Source organism: Gymnodraco acuticeps, unplaced genomic scaffold, assembly GCF_902827175.1.
Source record: "Gymnodraco acuticeps unplaced genomic scaffold, fGymAcu1.1, whole genome shotgun sequence".
Lineage (NCBI taxonomy): Eukaryota > Metazoa > Chordata > Actinopteri > Perciformes > Bathydraconidae > Gymnodraco > Gymnodraco acuticeps.
Genome location: NW_022991403.1, coordinates 30,115 through 48,532, shown reverse-complemented (window position 1 = coordinate 48,532; position 18,418 = coordinate 30,115). Strand labels below are relative to the sequence as shown.

Below are 18,418 nucleotides of genomic sequence, written 5' to 3'. Positions count from 1 at the left end.
GCTAATGCACACACACGTCGTTAATGCGCATATGCACACGCACGTTATCAACACGCATATCTAAAGATAGCACTTTCAAAGCTACGCCGCCGACACGTGAGCTCGTACTTTGAGCGCAACTATGATACGTCTCCCTGACGTCTGACAACGTCGTGACGTCGCCTGTATTGTACGTCAACCCATTCAAAATTGATGGAGGCGTTGGCGCACGTTCACACGTTAGCTCTCCGCTCAGTTAGCTTAGATATCTGTTCTTTGGCACAAATCACACCTCATAGACTAGACTGCTGACAGAGAGCACCGGAACGCCGCTCCAGCTCTTCAAATATTGCAGTACCCATAAGGAGCCGTGCACATGCCGCAGTGTTTGCGTGGCTGTGTCTTCAGTTGTAAGCACAGTGGCGATCTGTTGTTATTAGCATCTGGTTAGCTAGCTATGCTAACGAATTTAAAGAGCTTTTCTACAACCAGGTGGAAGAGAGCTCTCTCCTGAGAGGCTCAAATAACCTCAGCTCAGTGAGGTTAAGGCACACCTTGATATGATCATTATTATAGTTATTAATGAGACACTAGACTAAATGAAAAACAGGTATAAAATACTATGCAGTGTTTCCCACAGATTTGAAATATACTTGGGGGGGGGGGGGGGTTGAGGTGATGTGCAACAACATTAGCATTAACCTTTCTGCTGGTCGCTTGTTAGCAGACCCTTCACGCGATGGCAGAGCGAACAGGTACAGGCAGGGCCCATGATAGCCCTATAGTTTAAATCTACTACCCACAAATAAACATATGGACATGGGTTACTATTTTTTTTTTTTAATGGTAAATGTTTTTAGGAACCTATCCATGTGATTTTAAGTGGGGGTGGACCTCAAATCCTCTAGGGGGGTCCGGGGCATGCTCCCCCGGTAAGATTTTTTTTTAAATTAAATGCATCAATCTGGTGCACTTTGAGGGGAAAATAAAGAGACTAGATATATGGGAACACCTATATGAAACGGAACTGTATACATTTAAATAATCATAAAATCATGGCCATAACCAATAACATATCCAATATGAAAAAACACTGACACCCTCAAATAGAAATATGTGTTTACATAAATGGTGACCAAACCGTTTGAGACCCACTGAGAACTTAGACTAAGTTAACTATCTAAACACTCCTTTAGCTCACCTGAGCTGAGGTTATCCCGAGCTTGAATGACACACAGAGACCAATCAAGGGCTTTGATTTATGATCTGTATGACAGCCAGTCACCCTGTGTGAGGCAGACCATATAATGTAGACAGCTAGTCACCCTCTGTGAGGCCGGAGGTTTGGCGGCTGGTCCATGTTAACCAAATTGCCAATAAAAGGGGTCCTTCACTTTAATTTCCATCTGCTTTTTGTATTGGAATTTGTTTTGGGTTGTACCAACGTCCTCTTGTGATGGGGTATTTTCCCAAATTTGGCACAAATGTCTTCTTGGACTGATGTTGAAGTGACTGTGACCTCACAAGGTTCAAGCCACATTCAAGAATTCTGACACCAAACATGACATTTTTAAAGGTATAATAGGGTAAAATAATGAAGTGATAATATTTTGGATAGACTTATGTTTATCTAAAAGTTTAAAACAATATTTAAACTCGGTTGGGTTATACAACCTTGGGGCAATAGTTTCAGTTTCACCTATATGTGCAAATGCTTTAATTAATTGAAAAACTAATATGGAACTTCTTTGGTAATATCCAGGATATTTTGTAGCTTCTTAATGATGTGTTGGGATAATTGCGATCTTTGCCTCTGACCTCCTAACCTCTTTGTGTACGTCCAGGTCTCTGCTGGAGTCCACACACTCTCCTGTCGTGTTCTGCCACAACGACTGTCAAGAAGGTAAAACACACAGACGCCAAGGGGCCCTATCTGCTTTACACATTTAAAATGTGTCATCAAATATTAACATTTTATTGCTGCTTTCAGGAAACGTCCTGCTGCTGAATGGCCGCCAGAGCTCAGACAAACAGAAGCTAATGCTTATTGATTTTGAGTACAGCAGCTACAACTACAGGTAAGATAGCAGCTACTGGAACACAGATTTCTATAAAAAGGTCCTACTTTCAAGTATTGTCTGTTTATCCAAAGCCTGATATCAAGTATTCCTCTCTGCCATTGAGCTCTGTTTTTGTCCGAAAGTGTAGGAACTGAATATCAATTTTATTCAGTCCCAAATACAGACATCTAGTTTTAGTCCTTTTTCTTGGAATGCGTTTAATCTAAAATAAATATTTTTAAAATCTAAAATAAATAACTTTTAAGAAAACATCAAGGTTGTCTTAATCAATGTATCTGATTTTGAAGCTTAATTGTTCTTTTGTTGGCTAAACAGACCTCCCAGTGACATTCTGTATCACTAAGATTTATTTTATATGTGAGCCAATGCTTGAATCTTGCAATCATTGTCAAACCCAACCATGTGACATAATGTTTGTTTGGCAGTTTGGAAGATACTGGTGTATGGGGGTTATTCCCTATCTTTATTCAAGAGCGTGGTATTTAAATTTGAGAGCATACTTTATGTATTTATTTCCCTCAAACCCTGTCCTCACACTCCAATAGTGCCTGCTTGCACTTAGATGTGCTCTGCTTGTGCTCAAACTGTACGCTTGCACTCAGATATATTGCTGTTTACAGATTTGTTCTGCTCTCAGATTTATTCTGTGCGCGCTCGAAACTTTTGTGCAACAATCCTGTCAAAATCCCTCAACCAATAGGAGGCCAGGTGTCCTTGCGGGTGCGTTCGCTTTACTTATTACAGCGTCCCGTAAGGACGGTTACTCTTTGGTTTATAAACTCCCGCCCTCCACGGCTTTATAACATAGCATGTACTTCACTTGTTTGATTTACAACTTTTTTTGGGGCGGGGGGAGCACAGTTAGTATATATATACCAGCACCTTATTATTTGAATGTGAGGACAGGGTTTGAGGGAAATAAATACATAAAGTATGCTCTCAAATTTAAATACCACGCTCTTGAATAAAGATAGGGAATAACCCCCATACGGGTGTGGCAGGTAAAATTCCCTGAACACACCCGCTAAGCCTGTACTTGTAGTTGGAAAGGTGCCATTTGGCATATTTTCTGAGATCTCACGCCAGAGTGTTCGATGCTGTTTCCCATACAATCAGGACTGCCCCTGCCCAACTTGTGGCCCCACGCAAAGTTATGTGATAAGGCCCTCTGTGTCGCGAGCGTCGACAGAATTGCGGCGCAGTTGCGCATAAGCTGAAGTGCGCCGCATTTGTGATTCAGATGAGGCTCTCTCCGCAGTCTGCGTGATCTGCGTGTAGGGAGGGGTGGGCCTGCATACAATGACTCCTTTAATTCACATACCAAAACACAACCGCTCTCACACAAAGGGGCAGAGTTTAAATTTGACTCCGTTAAGTGTGATTATTAAACCATGATTATATTAAAATTCTCCATTTGCTTCTACCATGTGTACTAGGATGAAAATGTATTTAAGAAGAAGTATTTGAGAGTAAGTGTTTTTGCACACTTTGTCAATGAAATACATCTATAAATATACATTTATGAAAGAGTTCAAAGTGGCCCTTTTGGGGGGTTTATCCCTTCAGTGTATTCTATAGGTTTTGTGAATGTAAATGGCCTGCAAAGGCTAGAATCCCTATGTTCCCTCCAGAGGGAGTTACCCTCCCCCCCTGCCTGTAACGCCTCCATTGGACTTCTTTGTTTACTTCAGTAACATAGTGACTATGTAATATTTGCGTTTCTATCGTCTAGCTCTCCAACACAATGTATGTGAAAGGCTAAGGGGCAGGACATCTCTAAGGGTCGGCCAGCTAACCAATCAGAGCAGACTGGGCTCTGGTTTCAGACAGAGGGTGAAAAGAGGTGCTGCAGCATGAGAAAAATAAAGAGCTTTTTGAACATTAAAGCATGGAGACAGATCAAAGTAGATAGCGCAATATGTTCTCATCAAATGTATTAACCACCGCAGCCTGAGGCACTGCTAATTAATTCTCCTTCCACTGCTGCGTCACTTCTTTTCATCCTCATGCCAGATCTTTGCCTCCCGACTAACCTTGGCTTTGCAATCGAGAGATATGTGCAAGGAGTGTGATAGTCGCAGAATGTGGAAGAGGCAGTGAGAGACAAATTGAGATAGAGTAACCCAGATGTTAAGGTAGAAAGGAAGCATAATCTGAAGGAAAACAAAAGGGGAAGAATGCAGCCTCGCTTTGTATCTGTCTTCCATCATGGCCACCTCCCTCTGTTATATTATTCACTGCAGCTGTTATGTAATAGGAATTTGGCAGGGCAATGAGGACACACAGGAGGCAAGGAAAGGCTGTCAGTGTAACAAATGGTAATGATAGTGCTCTGGATTTCCTCTACAGTCTGGTACAAAGGACTAGGTTAGGATGAAATAGAATATTGGGACTGTAGATTTGTCAGCACCTTGGTTTAACTGCGGTTGAGTCTGGTTATGTGATTTTTTAAATGAGTCATTTGATGGGAAACAGCGCAGAACGCGCTGGCCTTGACTTACGGTTCTTCTCAGACAAAAGTCTCTCTCTCTGTCCCCACACTGAGGCAGAAACACCCCCACCCCCCTGCAGCTCCCTCAGCGTGGCCCCTTTAAGTCTCCTCATATGTTGCGGCTAACACGTGATTCTCTTTGCACAAGTGACCCACCAAGCACGTGTACCATATAGCTGCAGGAAGAACACGCCCACAAATAGAAACACTTACTGTGGAATTTTTTCTCTTTGTCTCACATGAGCCCAGTTTATTGACTGCTAATAACTGTGTGGGAATCAACATGCTAAAGTGGTGCTTTAGAGCATTAACACACACACCTACGGCCCATTTGTTCCAGTCTAAATCACAGATCAAGTTTCATTCTCAAATAGGTGCTTACATTGTAAAATAAACAGCCTTTTAATTGAGTATGGATTTGTCATGTCTGCTGCTGTATGATTCCCATCAGACACTAGCAATGGCCTGTATGGTACAAGGTCCAACACTCTCGTCTAGACCTGGGGGTTTCAAAGTCTCCCCTTCTTCATCTAGATAACTACAGCTCCTCAATACTCCCCACCTCATGTTGTACCAATACATTTCCTATAGAGTGGTGCAGTGATGGCCTATTTTTGTAGACTGACCCTGAAGCAACATCTTTTTGGGTTATAAGCAACATATTTATTCTATGACTCTAAGTACATAAATACATACGTCATTAATCAAACATTTGATTGAATTACACATGGCACTAGGAAAAAAGTACAATTTTGTTCTTCTCAATTATTGAACAGAAGTATTCATGAATGTAAAGACATCATCAGCATAACTGTTTCTCTCCATGTGTTAACCTTGCAGGGGATTTGATATTGGCAATCATTTCTGTGAATGGATGTACGACTACAACTGTGAGGAGTTTCCTTTCTTCAAAGTCAATGCTCAGGCCTACCCTTCAAAGGCCCAGCAGGTGTGTATGATGTGTTTTCACAACAATGTATTGGTCATTTGGCTTATTGTCTACTGTTGACTGATGGCGACAATTTACCTCTCTGTTCAGCTGATCTTCATTGAAAGCTACCTGTGTGAGTCTGACCAAGGTTTTGACAACCTGAGTGAAGAGGACCAAATGAGGCTGATGGAGGATCTGTATGTGGAGGTCAACAGGTGGGCTCTCTTGCATGACAGTGGGAACTGACAAGAGATGACAGTAAAACACATTACAATAAAGACCATGTATTTTTAAATAGGTTCTCCCTGGCGTCCCACTTTTTCTGGGGTTTGTGGTCCATCATCCAGGCCCGGCTATCCACCATCAAGTTTGGATACCTGGTGAGTAAACATTGTTTGTGTTTTTCTACTTTAAATGGTGATGTAGATAGTAAACAAGTATATACTTCCCTAAGTAAGCTGTGTTGGTTCAGGAAGATACACAGTCCTGGAGGGTGAGGCAGTGTCAATATTTACTGTAAAGAACAGGTCAGGTCATGTCAGCCTGTCACAGACACAGAGAAAGGTCGACTTTGTCACAACTATTAGGTTGACCCAATCCTGTGAAATAATCAGAGGTGGGAGTAAGTCCTACATGTGCAAGTCATGAGCAAGTCTCAAGTCTTGACCTACAAGTATCAAGCAAGTCCCAAGTCACTGTGGTGAGAGTCAAGCAAGTCAAGTCATGTCATACAACATTCTGATGAATAATCCTAGTTTCCGCATTTAAATCAGTGGTTATGAAAATGGATTCAACCCACACTATGATCTTCATTACATACACAGTTAATCATTGAAATCTAATTTAGACCGATGACAATCATATTAGATTCATATTAACCCTAGAACTGCAGAGAATAGAGCTAGGACTCAAAAAGTCTGTTCAAAAAGGCAAATGCCATATACGATTTTCTTACCTGGAATTTGCCATTACACATATTTAATTTACATGTCTGTTAACACTAGAACCGCCAACAACGTCAGCACCTACATTATTTTCAAATCATTTCATTTGTTCCTCTTCATCATTTCCTTATAAACTGAGTAGGACGATTTAAAACTCACTTAATTGGGTTCATTTAGAAATTGCTTCAGTTTATCATCATAACAGATCAAAAAGTTCAGATTCATTTTACAATAAATCAAGGAATGATGCACTTCTACAAACAAAAACAACATCATTAAAACATTTAAACAAACTACAAAAAGTAAATGAACTACATTATTCAACAGTTTACAGTAACTTCTGATAATAACACAGGGGAGATAAACGAGGCATCTCTTCTCCTCTCTCCCTCTCTCCTGACAGCCCGTCAGTATCAGGGTTAGTCAAAATGAATCCCTTGGAGGTTCTAGTGTTCATTTACCGTTTTGTCTTCTCTTTGCTTAATCGATTTGAAACCAAGTCTAACGTAGCTTAAACTTAACGTTAGCTTTCTAGCTAACACAACACATGCACGCACCTTTCTCTGTGTTTTCTTTTGTAGTGACGAATGAAGTTGGATGTTGTGGTGGTCGTGTCACTGATCTTTATGCTGCAGACCCTGCATACCGCTGTTCTCTTCTTATTACCGTCATCGACAAAATAATCCTTGAATCCAAACTTCACTATTTTTGGAGTAATGCTAGCCGCTGCCATGTTAACAGAGGGCCCTTCTCACTTCTCTTATTTTTCATTTCCTCGCTCCTCGGTCTCGGTCTCACCGGAAGTTGATTTGTCTGTGCCATCTTGAGTAGCGTCCCAATGGCCTTATTTTTGCCGGAGGATCGAGGAGCGATAATGGAGGAGCTATAATCGAGGAACCACCAGTCCATCCTCCGATGAAATCCTCAGACACTCGCCCCGCCCCCCTTACTGTGTATCGCTCACTGATTGGACGATGCAGCGCATGCACTGATCTGATGCTTCTTGACATGAGAGCAGTTTCCCAGCAGAGTGAAGAAAATACATGAACCTCACGGGAGTCACTCCTCAGTTTATACTGTGTTTTGTTTCAATTCATGTTTCATTTAGTTACAAATATGTGATATATCTGAACAACAAAGTGGTCAAAAATCATTTTATTCATTTTTTGGAAACATTTTCATGATCACTTTTTTCGTTTTACATTTTCATTTATTGTCATTTCCATTCAGTCAGTCATTAAGTGCTATTAAAATGTTAATGTGCTACATATCCACACAAACACACAAAGTGTGCAATCCAATGAATGTTAATCTAACTGGGTTTTGATAGATAACATATCTCTTTTTCTTCTCTCAATTATTTTATTTCTATTGTGCACTCTAATCAATATTAATCAAACTATTGTTCGTTTATACATTTTAAGAATGGCGTTCTTATTTTATTTTTATTTATTTGGGTCTACAACAGATGATACAAATGTTTGTGTCAGTAAATGTGTACTAACCATAGACTGTATATATAAAGGTACTAACAGAGGCGGGGGGGTGTGTGGAAATAACGGGGACAGAGCTGCTGTCAGACGATCAACGTCGCTTCACGTGACGCTCCGGAGGAAAGGACGTCCCATTGCTCTTAAAACTCATTTCCCTGCTTCTCGTGGTTTCCTTGCGTCTCTCCATGCTTCCCTGGTGGGAGGGACTAGACGCAGGGAAACGACGCAAGTGAGGGACGCAAGGAATCCATTTAACCGAAGTGAGAAGGACCCTGAGACTCCTGCCTTCTAGTGGGTTGCCAGGTTTGCGCGCATGGCGCGATAATCACGTTTTTCGAAAAAACTAAACGTAATATCTCACTTCAAAACGCAAATATTTAATTTTAAACAGTCAAGTCCTTTCAAGTCATCTGTCTCAAGCTTAAGTCAAGTCTCAATTCATGAATACCAAGTCTAAGTCAAGTCTTTTATCAATGTATTTTACGAAGCAAGTAGGCTTGTTTGAGACGCGTTGCGGCTCGCCTCGAAAGTAGACGAGAATAGCCGATCGCAGCCGGGGGAGGTCTCAAAAAGCTTGCCTGAAGTCGGACAGCTCGGAGTCGGTTTCGTCTTCTTCTTCTCTCGGTTTTTTGGCGGATTGCAAACAGCTTGAAGGTGCATACTGCTGCCTCCGGAGTCGGCTTGACTCGGTTTGCATTTATAAAGAATGCACACATGTGTTTAATCGTTAATGTCAGATATGTACTAAGTAAATACATTTGTTCCTGCTCAAGATTAGATTCAACTTTATTGTTATTGCACAGATTACAGGTACTGAGACAACGAAATGCAGTTTAGCTTCTAACCAGGTGCAACAAGCAGTAAAGTGAAAAGTAATGTACACAATCTACAGAATAAAATATAGAATGAATTGAATGATGAATAAACAGTGAGGGGTATGAATACACTAGATATACACAGCAGCCTGTGAGCAGTATGAACAGTGTGTATGAATGTGCTAAGATATATAGTATGAAAACGGTAAGCAGTGCAAGTATAGTATAAAATATATGGATATTAATTTCATGATGATAAACATTGTGGAACAATGATGAAAAATGTGAATGGAAGTGGCGACGTAAAACTGACACAAAACAACAACAAACTTTTGCCGAGCCAATTGGAGAGTTTCATCAGCAGCACGTGGAAAAAACCACCAATGAGCGCTCAGCTCGAGATACCAGCGAGTCTTTTCCCATCAAGCATTTCGCTTCCGCAGCCCGTGGAGAGGAACTGCGCCGCCTCGCCGCGCCTCGCTCTCAAGGCTGCGGGCGTCTTTGTCCCGCGAGATTTCAACGTCTCATGTAGGCGGGCCTCCAGAGCAAGTCGGACAAAATGATTAACCATCATGGAACGCACGAGCAAGACGTTGATCGAAATTGCGCAGGTCTCGCTTGTCTCAAACAAGCCTAGTCTCAAGTCAAAAAAATATGCGAGTCAAGTCATGTGACTCGAGTCCCCACCTCTGGAAATAATCAGTGTTGGGCAAGTTACAAAATGTAATATATTACATATTACTTATTACTGTCTTTTGAAAGTAATAAGTTACATTACAATATTACTGTCTCTGAAATGTAATGAGTTACACTACTTTTAAGTTACTTTTTTAGTTACTTTCACCAAAATAACCGCAAAAGAATGGCTAGGTATTTTAAATGCTAAAATGTAGTTTAGTGCAGCTCATTATACATCCAGTGAAGGGCGATGTGGTATAGCATAACAACTGTGTAGGCCCTTAAGGCTACTAACAACTTGTATTACACGGCTTAGTTGAATACTCGATTCTGATTGTAAATTCTTAACATGTGACACGTTGTTAATACAGCAGTACAGACCACTGTCAAGGACTATAATGAAGGTTGCTAAGGAGGATAAAGAAAGAGAAAGGAAAAGAGGTTAAAAGACGGAGCGCTGGACGTCAGATAAATCACCAGAAGAAGGCAGACAGGAAGTAAACACTAACAGGACACGGAATGGGCTCTGTAGTGTGTTTAGTATATGGCCGTGTACAGGCCCGGTTCCAGAACAAAATTACTCAGGGTGCCTCTGAGATTACAGGGGGCCCAGCAGTAGCAGGTTTACATGAGCAATAGTGGCCGGCAACAGCAATGAAAAATAGCATTGATGGTCCCCAATGAACAGATTATGGCATTTGCTATGTTTTGAAACCAAGCAAGTGAGAACATTTCAAGTGAGTTAAAAGTGCAATCCTGAAATATGTCATATAGTCCAAAGTGGACTGTGGCAAAGAAAAGCACAAAAGCTTCAAAGCTGTACTGATACAACAAATGAGAACATATTGTAAATCAAGGCAAATATGATTTGAACCAGCTCATGGTTTGAAATGGCAAACATTGAAAAGCAAAAGTATTATTAAAACCATGTACTAAATCATCTCTTTGGTCCCATCATATACTCTGGGAAGAGAATATTTACTGTGCTTGAAAACTGGATCACATCATCATGTGAGGTTGACTTTGTGACCTGGAGAACATTTCAGCTGCAACATTAGCTCGTTGATAAGCTTGGGATATGAGCAGAGTTGGGAGTAACGCGTTACACATTTTTCATCATTGTTACACAGTAACGCGTTACTGTAATAATATTACTTTTGTCGGTAACGGAGTAGTGTAACGCGCTACTTTTATAATTCAGTAATCACACTACAGTTACTAACATTGCCCCGACACGCGTTACTTCGTTACTTACCTTTAATCAGTCATAATCAAACCTCAACAAACACCTGCAAAGAACACATGCTAAGGTGAAGCTAACACACAGCTATTTGTTGTTTGTTTATATCACGTAGTCTGTTCTTCTTTTCTGTCTTCCGGTTGTTTCCTGTTTTGAATGACGAATACACACTACCGCCGCCTGCTGGTAAGGAAAGTTATTGCCACTCACGCATGCGCAGTTCGTACGTGCTCGGCTGAAGTCTTTGCGGTGTGCTCCAGTCTGGTTCCAGTGCAACACATGGCCAACACGCAGGAGAACACGCCGACGCAACAGCGTGAGCAGAGATAGACTGCGCAAAATCTACAGATAGCAGGAGACAGAGGACAGCCACGGTCAGATCGGAAAACATTCAGGATCTATCTGGATCAGTCTTATGCGACAATGGAAACTGAACTAAAGAGAACATTTGAAACTTTAGCAGTCTGCGTGATCTGCCTGCAGGGAGGGGCGGGCCGGCCCTGCGAGTAAAGTAACGAGTTACTTTATGTAGAGAGTAACGAAGTAGTGTAATATATTACTTTTTTTTAGTAACGACCCCATCTCTGGATATGAGATATTTTTGTAGCCATTCGTGGTGAAGGCATCTGTGCTATTGTATGCATTATGTGTGACCAAACATTTCTACAAGCATGGCAGAATATGGCACTATTTTCACATGAATATTCTAGCCATTGTCTATTTTTATACCATGAGCTGCAAAATGACCGCCTTACCCCACTGTACAGACGGGTACTTGTTTAGATATACCTGGGCAGGCTCTGTTTTGCCGTGGTATCCTGGCACCTGCGGGCTGCAGAGGGGCGGCGTAGTTTAGGCGACGAAGACTGCTGCTCCGGGGGCGAGGGCGGCGAGTCAGCCGGGAGTAAGCTCGTGTCCACAACGGAGGGTAACGTGATGTCCCCATCTGGCCTGTTGCTACTGTCTGCAGTAGATGCAGTGTTGCTGGCGTTTAGTGATGGTTGCTTTAACCATTTTCGTATAAATGATTATCCACAGATGTGTGTCACTGCTGTGGAAGCACTTTGGAAATGATGCACGCGCAGCGGAGCAGGTCACGCGCACCTGACACAGTTTGAATTTTTTGCTCCGTTCTCTTTTTTGAATAGAGGGTGCATAACATTCAACTGCCCCGAAGATCCTGACGCGAAGCATGAAGGGTAAACACCAGGTTTACTAATCTACCCGCACAATTTGCCTCTGGTGTCGGAATCTCTCGCTATGTTAGTACATTCAACAAAACACCATTTCATTTCGGGTTAAAATGTGTTGTAACTGCGTTACTGAGCATTGTAACGGGTAATATATTACCCAAATTGCATTAGTAATGCGTTACATTACTTCGTTACAGCAAAAAGTAATACATGACTGTAACTCTGTTACTTTTGTAACGCGTTACACCCAACACTGGAAATAATACAAATAATGTAATTAGGTAGGGATCCCTCTCCAAGCATGTGCAATAGATGTTGTGTGTACAGAATAAACCTGTTAACAAAATTAAAACACAGGCAATCTATGTGACAAAAATGACAATGTGAATAAATATGATGCAAATTGGATCCTAGAGCATGTTAATCATCTTCCAGGTGTAAAAAACAATAGTAGAATTAATAATACCAAAACGCAAGTAGTAATAAAAACAATATTAATACAACTCCTATAACTCTTAGAATATGACAAATAGAAGTAGCCGAGGGCAGTTAACAATATGCATCCATGGGACATATTTTCGCGGGCCGGCCTTCAACTTGTGGGGGGAAATCAGTCAGAAGTCGCAACGGCTCATTTCTAAATAAACGTGGATTTGATAAAAAAATAGTTTTTCGGGGTTCGGGTGTTTTGTTTGATTTTAATTAAACAAAGTCTTGGCTTTCAGAATATGAAACTTTTATTTCCGAAATCACACGATAAATACATTTTTGAAGCTAGTAAAGGGACGAAGACAGGCACCTCTCACTCGCAATCTGCTCTTCCGCAGCGCCTCCCTCCGCTGAAATTATGAATGTAAGGCGTATAGTAATCATAGATAACACGGCAGGGTCCGTTACAGTTTGTTTTCATCTGATTTCAAATAAACAAAGTCTTGGCTTTCAGAATATTAAACTTGTTTCGGCAAATTCAGATGATAAATACAACTTTGAAGCTTGTAACGGCATAATTACAAGCGGAGAACGGAGTAACTTGACGTCACAGCAGGCATAACAACAGCCGGTGTTTCTCGTGAGTGTTTTCCCCGGGAAACAAACACAATACACACAAACGCAAAAATATACACCCACACACACACGGACCAGACCGGTGGTTGGGGACCACTGACTTAGAGGATTCATACTTAACATGTTCAAACTCGCCGAATATTAAGCCCTAAACCACTTTAGCCTTGTTCCTTGTATGCAAATAAGTGTAAATAAATGTGAAACATTCTAGCACATGTGAAAACTTCCCCTTACCAATGTGTTTTGTTTAGTTATATGCACATATAGATGTGTCACATTAAAACTTAAAGTCCTTCAATTACTCAAAGGCCAAAATAAGTGCATCACTTAATGCCTAGGCTTTAATTGTGAAATATCCCAAGGAAATGTTTAATTGATGATAACTTAACAGAAGAAGTTGTCCAAGAAGTAGTATTTTAGTAATTAGTAAAAACATTATTTCGCATTTTCTTTATTCTGTTAAAGAAAGAAACAGAACTGAATGGAGAGTATTATAGGACTCTGCTATACTGATTTTGGTAATGTTGTATAATTCTGAATCTTTCTTTTAGTTATAAGATTCCAAGTAAAGGCAGTTGTGTGCAGATATGAATAACATCATCGATATTTGACTGTGTTGCAGGATTATGCCCTGGCCAGATTTGATGCCTACTTCCAGCAGAAGAAGATATGGGCTAACGGAGCAAAATAAATAGATGGACTGACATCCCATTCAGCCAAACAGCAGGTGGAGCACATGCAGGCTGATGGAGACTTCACCATCCGCGCTTCACTTATATTCCATGCCTCGACAGAGTTGCTGGCTGGCTGACTGGCCGCTGTTGGTGTTGTATTGACCAAAGCCAAAACTTGATCACGTGGCTAAGTGCTTAAGGTACGCCCCAAAATCTATTGCAGCTCAAAGTTTACACTGTGTAACTCCCTGAGAGCCAAAAAAACCACTGACTACTTACCTTCATCCCTTGTCAGAACTGCTGTCTGCTTCTGCCTTTTTTCGAACCATTTTACTAACACAAGGGTTTTGAGCAAGAGAGAGGTGGGAACAGCTAGATTTGAAATATTAACATTGCATCAATGTAAATGTATTGATCATTCCCTTATGGAAATGTTCTGCTGGGAATAACCAAAATGTGAACTTTGCTTGGTAGATTCCTGCTTACTATAGCCGCCAGTTGCCAACTATGTATATTATATATAGACCCCCAATGTGCCAGTAATCTGGCCTTGTCTGTTACTGATGGTGAAATCATGACTTGATTTACAGGTCAGGTTGAATCTACACTTATAGGTATTACACTTGCTGTTTATTTGATTTTATTTGTTTAAATGGTTGCATAATAAATGTTATTCAGGCCAGGGCAAATATCGGATGTGAATATTTGAGTTCCCTTTACTGGGTAGCTTCTTAACTCCACCAAATCAAAAAAATCAAAAACATGAATTTCAGGTATTTCCAATAAATTAGATCTGTTTATCTTTGGATTCCTAAAGAGTTCAAATGTATGGTATTTTTATAAATCATTGTGAAGTAGATTCATATCTTCATGTAGTTTACACATTAACATTTGCATTGTCTGCTTAGGCGAAGACATTCCAGCCATGCTTTATAAGCTTTGGAAAGTGTTGCTTAACACTAGGGAGCTAACTGACCATATATTTGTTTTTTTACTTTTATATATTATCCATGATTTCAAGAAAACATCACACAGTTCACATATGAATGGTATCTTTTTGTGTTAATTGATTCTTTAGGGATGTCATGGGTCATTGTACCCAGACGTGCCCATCCAGAATAATGACACAAACGCTCAAATCATAACACAGCTGACCAGCTCGATTCTACGTCACCGCACCGAGTCATTATTTGTGCTCCAACTATGCTATTGTTCACAGATTGACAGATTCATCAAATGATGCTAACAGCCTTCTTTTGGCATTTAACCACACATACATATCTTGAATTTCAGTTTCTGGACACCATCTAATTTTTGTGATTATTTCTTTTGTCCTGATCAGTATTCCTCTTTCCACCCAAATTAGGGTCATTAAAAGCGAGCCTGTTTGCTCACCATTTCAGTAACAGTGCTTTTAAGACCTAATTCATGAATGCTATATGTGACAGTAAAGCTTTTCATGCTAAAACATATGATCTAGCATACAGTATAACATGTGGAAGGTGCAGGATCTGGTTTAAAAAAAAGAACAAAATTAGCCTATCGCTCAACAACCCTTTTAGCAAATGTAGCTGATGCTCAAGCTTTCTTTTCATCTAAAATCCAAACAGTAGATTAAACACTAACATTTGTTTTAATTTTAGAATTGATGGTTCTCTAAAGTTGTAGAATGAAGCACTTATTAGCCAGGGTCCATCGATTCTGATTACATTAATGACAACTGATGCGAGCCGATTTGGCTAGCTAGCTAATTTGGCTAAGGATTTTTTGGAAATGCTATTTACGGCTAACTTGTTTTAGTACAATAACCCCTGTAAAAAGGGGTTCTAATAATGTACTTGAAAGCTACACACCTCCTAATGATGCATGTATAAAAATAAAAAAGCAGCAATATAAGAGAAAATACCCTTATGACTTTCCTAAAGTTAGCCTACATTTAGCATCCAAGACTAGCTTCCACCCAGTGAGCAGATAGCCCATGATCCATTGATTGATTGATTGAAAAGTTTATTAACAGCTTGTATATTGGGTACAGTACAGTACAGCTCAAAACATATCCATATGCTAGTTATAAACATCCATCCATCTTCTCCCGCTTATCCGTGGTCGGGTCGCGGGGGTGGCAGTTATAAACATGACATAACATAATTCTCCAAACTCCGTAAGCTGATTATAACTCTTACAACAACAGTTGCTAAGCCATGGTTGAACATTCACTGTTTGGGGTTTAGCATCGTCTCGTAACACTGAAGTAGATAGCCTACTTGTTGCTGCAAATTATATGATACACAGACAAAAAGTTCTATAACCACCATAAAGGCTGACTCGTAGCATCATATATACATCAGGGTATCTCTGTCTAGCTGTGAGCACTAAGACATTGTATGGAAGCCACACAATGACTCTGGTGTAGTGTACAGTAGTAATTGGCTCACCTCTTGTTAGAATGACTACTGTAACAGAGCTGAGGGAAGTGAGCTGGATCATGAAACTTAACAAGACACTACTCTAGTCACCTCAAAGTGGAACAATCCAGAGGTGTTTGAATGTCGACTAAGGCACTTTTGATTTTAGGACCGGAAATATCTATATAAAAAATAACAATATGTACTTGAGTGTTTTCATGTGAGGGTTATCGAATTGTGAATGTTGTTGAGAAGGGTTTATTTTACTTGCAAATGTATTTGTATGTGTATTTTTATTGTTATATTTTGTTTTCAATGTGTTTCATGTTTAGTTTGGAATTTTTATTGATATTCAATGGGATTAGGGATATTCTAGCAGCTGAATGTGCAGTGGAAGATACTGGAAGTGTTACTGCTACATCCCTTCTGTAGCAATAGACTATTTGAACATAATTGCATTGCTAGGCAACAGCTTGGGTCCATGACTACTACCTGTCAGATGAAATCTCCAAATACCCTGCGACAGGAAATTAATTGGGATACATTTAGAATGTTATGTTTACAACTAAAATGTTTCAAAACCATCTTGTTTTTGTTGTCCTTTACCATTATTTTATATATTTGTTATGGTAGAAATGCAATCTGTAACTATTAGTACATTCCATAATTATTGCTTCACCTTCAGTATTGTGTACACTCTACCAAAATAACAAAACTTTTAATGTTTTATTTTTCAATCAAATTCTAATTGGTCATCAGTAGAAAACAAACATTGTCTCTTCTGTATAGTTACATGAAATTGACTAACACAAAATATCGATAGTCATGCTAAAAATATCCAAAATATAAGGACAAATGTGTTACATTATCATTCCTATCAACATGTTAATGTAATACACCTCATTTTTGTTTAAAACACATTATGTTCTGTGACAGCACCCACAATTATCATGTGACCCACAGTGGTAACCTTTTGCTATCTGAATGAATATGTAATCAGATGATGGACTATCATTTGTAAAAAAAAAAAAAAGGTTTCGTGTGACCTGCTGCAGCATTGAAATGATCTTGGCTGTAAATGACATTTTCTGCTTTGCACAAACAATGATTAAAGTGAAAACAACTGACAAACTGACTCATGAGTGTTATTTCTATACTCTATACTTCTGCTATTTTAAACTGTAGTATGTGCTCATGTGTTTCATTGTTGGTGTAGCCTACTGCCTTAATAAACGATACGATAATACTTTAAAGGGCCATTTCTACTGATCATAATTCCATTGTTTTCTGTTCTCTGATTATATAACATGTAATCCGTTATCCCCCTGCCTGGTTGTGGGTCAGCCTGTTGGACCACCTTCTCAATGCACACTTTGAAATGTAAAGCCACTCCTTCTTTGTCCTTGAGCAGTGGCTCAAGTTACTGCAGTGATTAGGGGGAGTAGTGTATATACCAGAGCAAGCCAAAAGGAAAACAAATGGAGTAATGAAATGGAAAACTCTTCAGAGTGATATATGGTTAGAGCTTTCTTCATCAGTGTCTTTACATCTCACATTCAGGCCAAAAGGAGAGTGTTCTGCAGCAGCCGCTCACAGGAGAAGTATCAGGTTACATCACAGTAAAATGAACAGTGTCTGTCAGGAACACGTCAGTTAGCATCCTTCTTGTCCCGCCCTCTTTTGTTTTACATACATTTCGCTCCCACCTTTTGACAGTAAGGCAGGGAGACAAGAGGTAAAAGAAGGGGAAAGTAGGGGGGAGTGAAGGTGTGTCTTTGGGATGAAAGGAATGCAAGGTCACAGAAGGAGTGGGGGTCACTGCCCTCTGTGGGGGCTGCAATCCTTGTGTCATGGTCAGTGATTTGCCATGTCACTTGATCTGCAAACAGTAATCCCCTCCATGTTGTTTAGGCAAGCCTGGGAAATAACGGTATACATAATAAGGATACAAAAATATACGTTGTACAACTTTGAAGTGATTATGTAACACGGCAAAACATATTTAGGTTGTCTTCTCTCCGTACTTGGTGTTATAAATTGTCTTTTGCAAGATACAGAAAATATATAATGTAATCAGGCTTAGGTGTACTGGAATACATGTAACAGGATTACATAATCAGGACGCTTAAAAGAGGTAACTGCAGTTACATAACAAAAAGACGTAATCAGATTTCAGTTCAGATTTTACTTTTGCTTTTTTAAACTGAAGTTATGTGCTCATGTGTTGTATTGTTGGTGTATAAGCTACTGCCTGAATATGCTTGATGAAAGGAAGGTTTTTCTATCAATAGATTCTCTGAGCAGAGGACACACTTTTGATACTAAATATATTGGCTTCTTCTTTTTAGGTTTCCATTGTCATAATTCACTTAAAGGGGTTTTCACACCAATGCGGTTCCAGGGCCGGTTCGGAGCTAGAGCCTGAAAAG

At 40.0% G+C, this 18,418-nt stretch overlaps 1 protein-coding gene across 2 annotated transcripts in view; it reads left to right on the top strand.

Annotated features, from left to right (window-relative positions):
* chka (choline kinase alpha) overlaps positions 1-18,418 on the top strand; it is a 39,312-nt gene that overhangs the window by 17,324 nt on the left and 3,570 nt on the right. The window contains exons 7-12 of one of the 2 annotated variants that reach the window (XM_034195714.1): positions 1,824-1,882; positions 1,970-2,057; positions 5,392-5,500; positions 5,591-5,697; positions 5,781-5,862; positions 13,533-17,120. In XM_034195714.1, the coding sequence (XP_034051605.1) occupies positions 1,824-1,882; positions 1,970-2,057; positions 5,392-5,500; positions 5,591-5,697; positions 5,781-5,862; positions 13,533-13,601 (514 nt within the window). In that variant the 3' untranslated portion in view covers positions 13,602-17,120. Of the gene's footprint in view, positions 1-1,823; positions 1,883-1,969; positions 2,058-5,391; positions 5,501-5,590; positions 5,698-5,780; positions 5,863-13,532; positions 17,121-18,418 lie in introns of those variants that run through there. The other variant, XM_034195715.1, reaches the window with a different exon arrangement.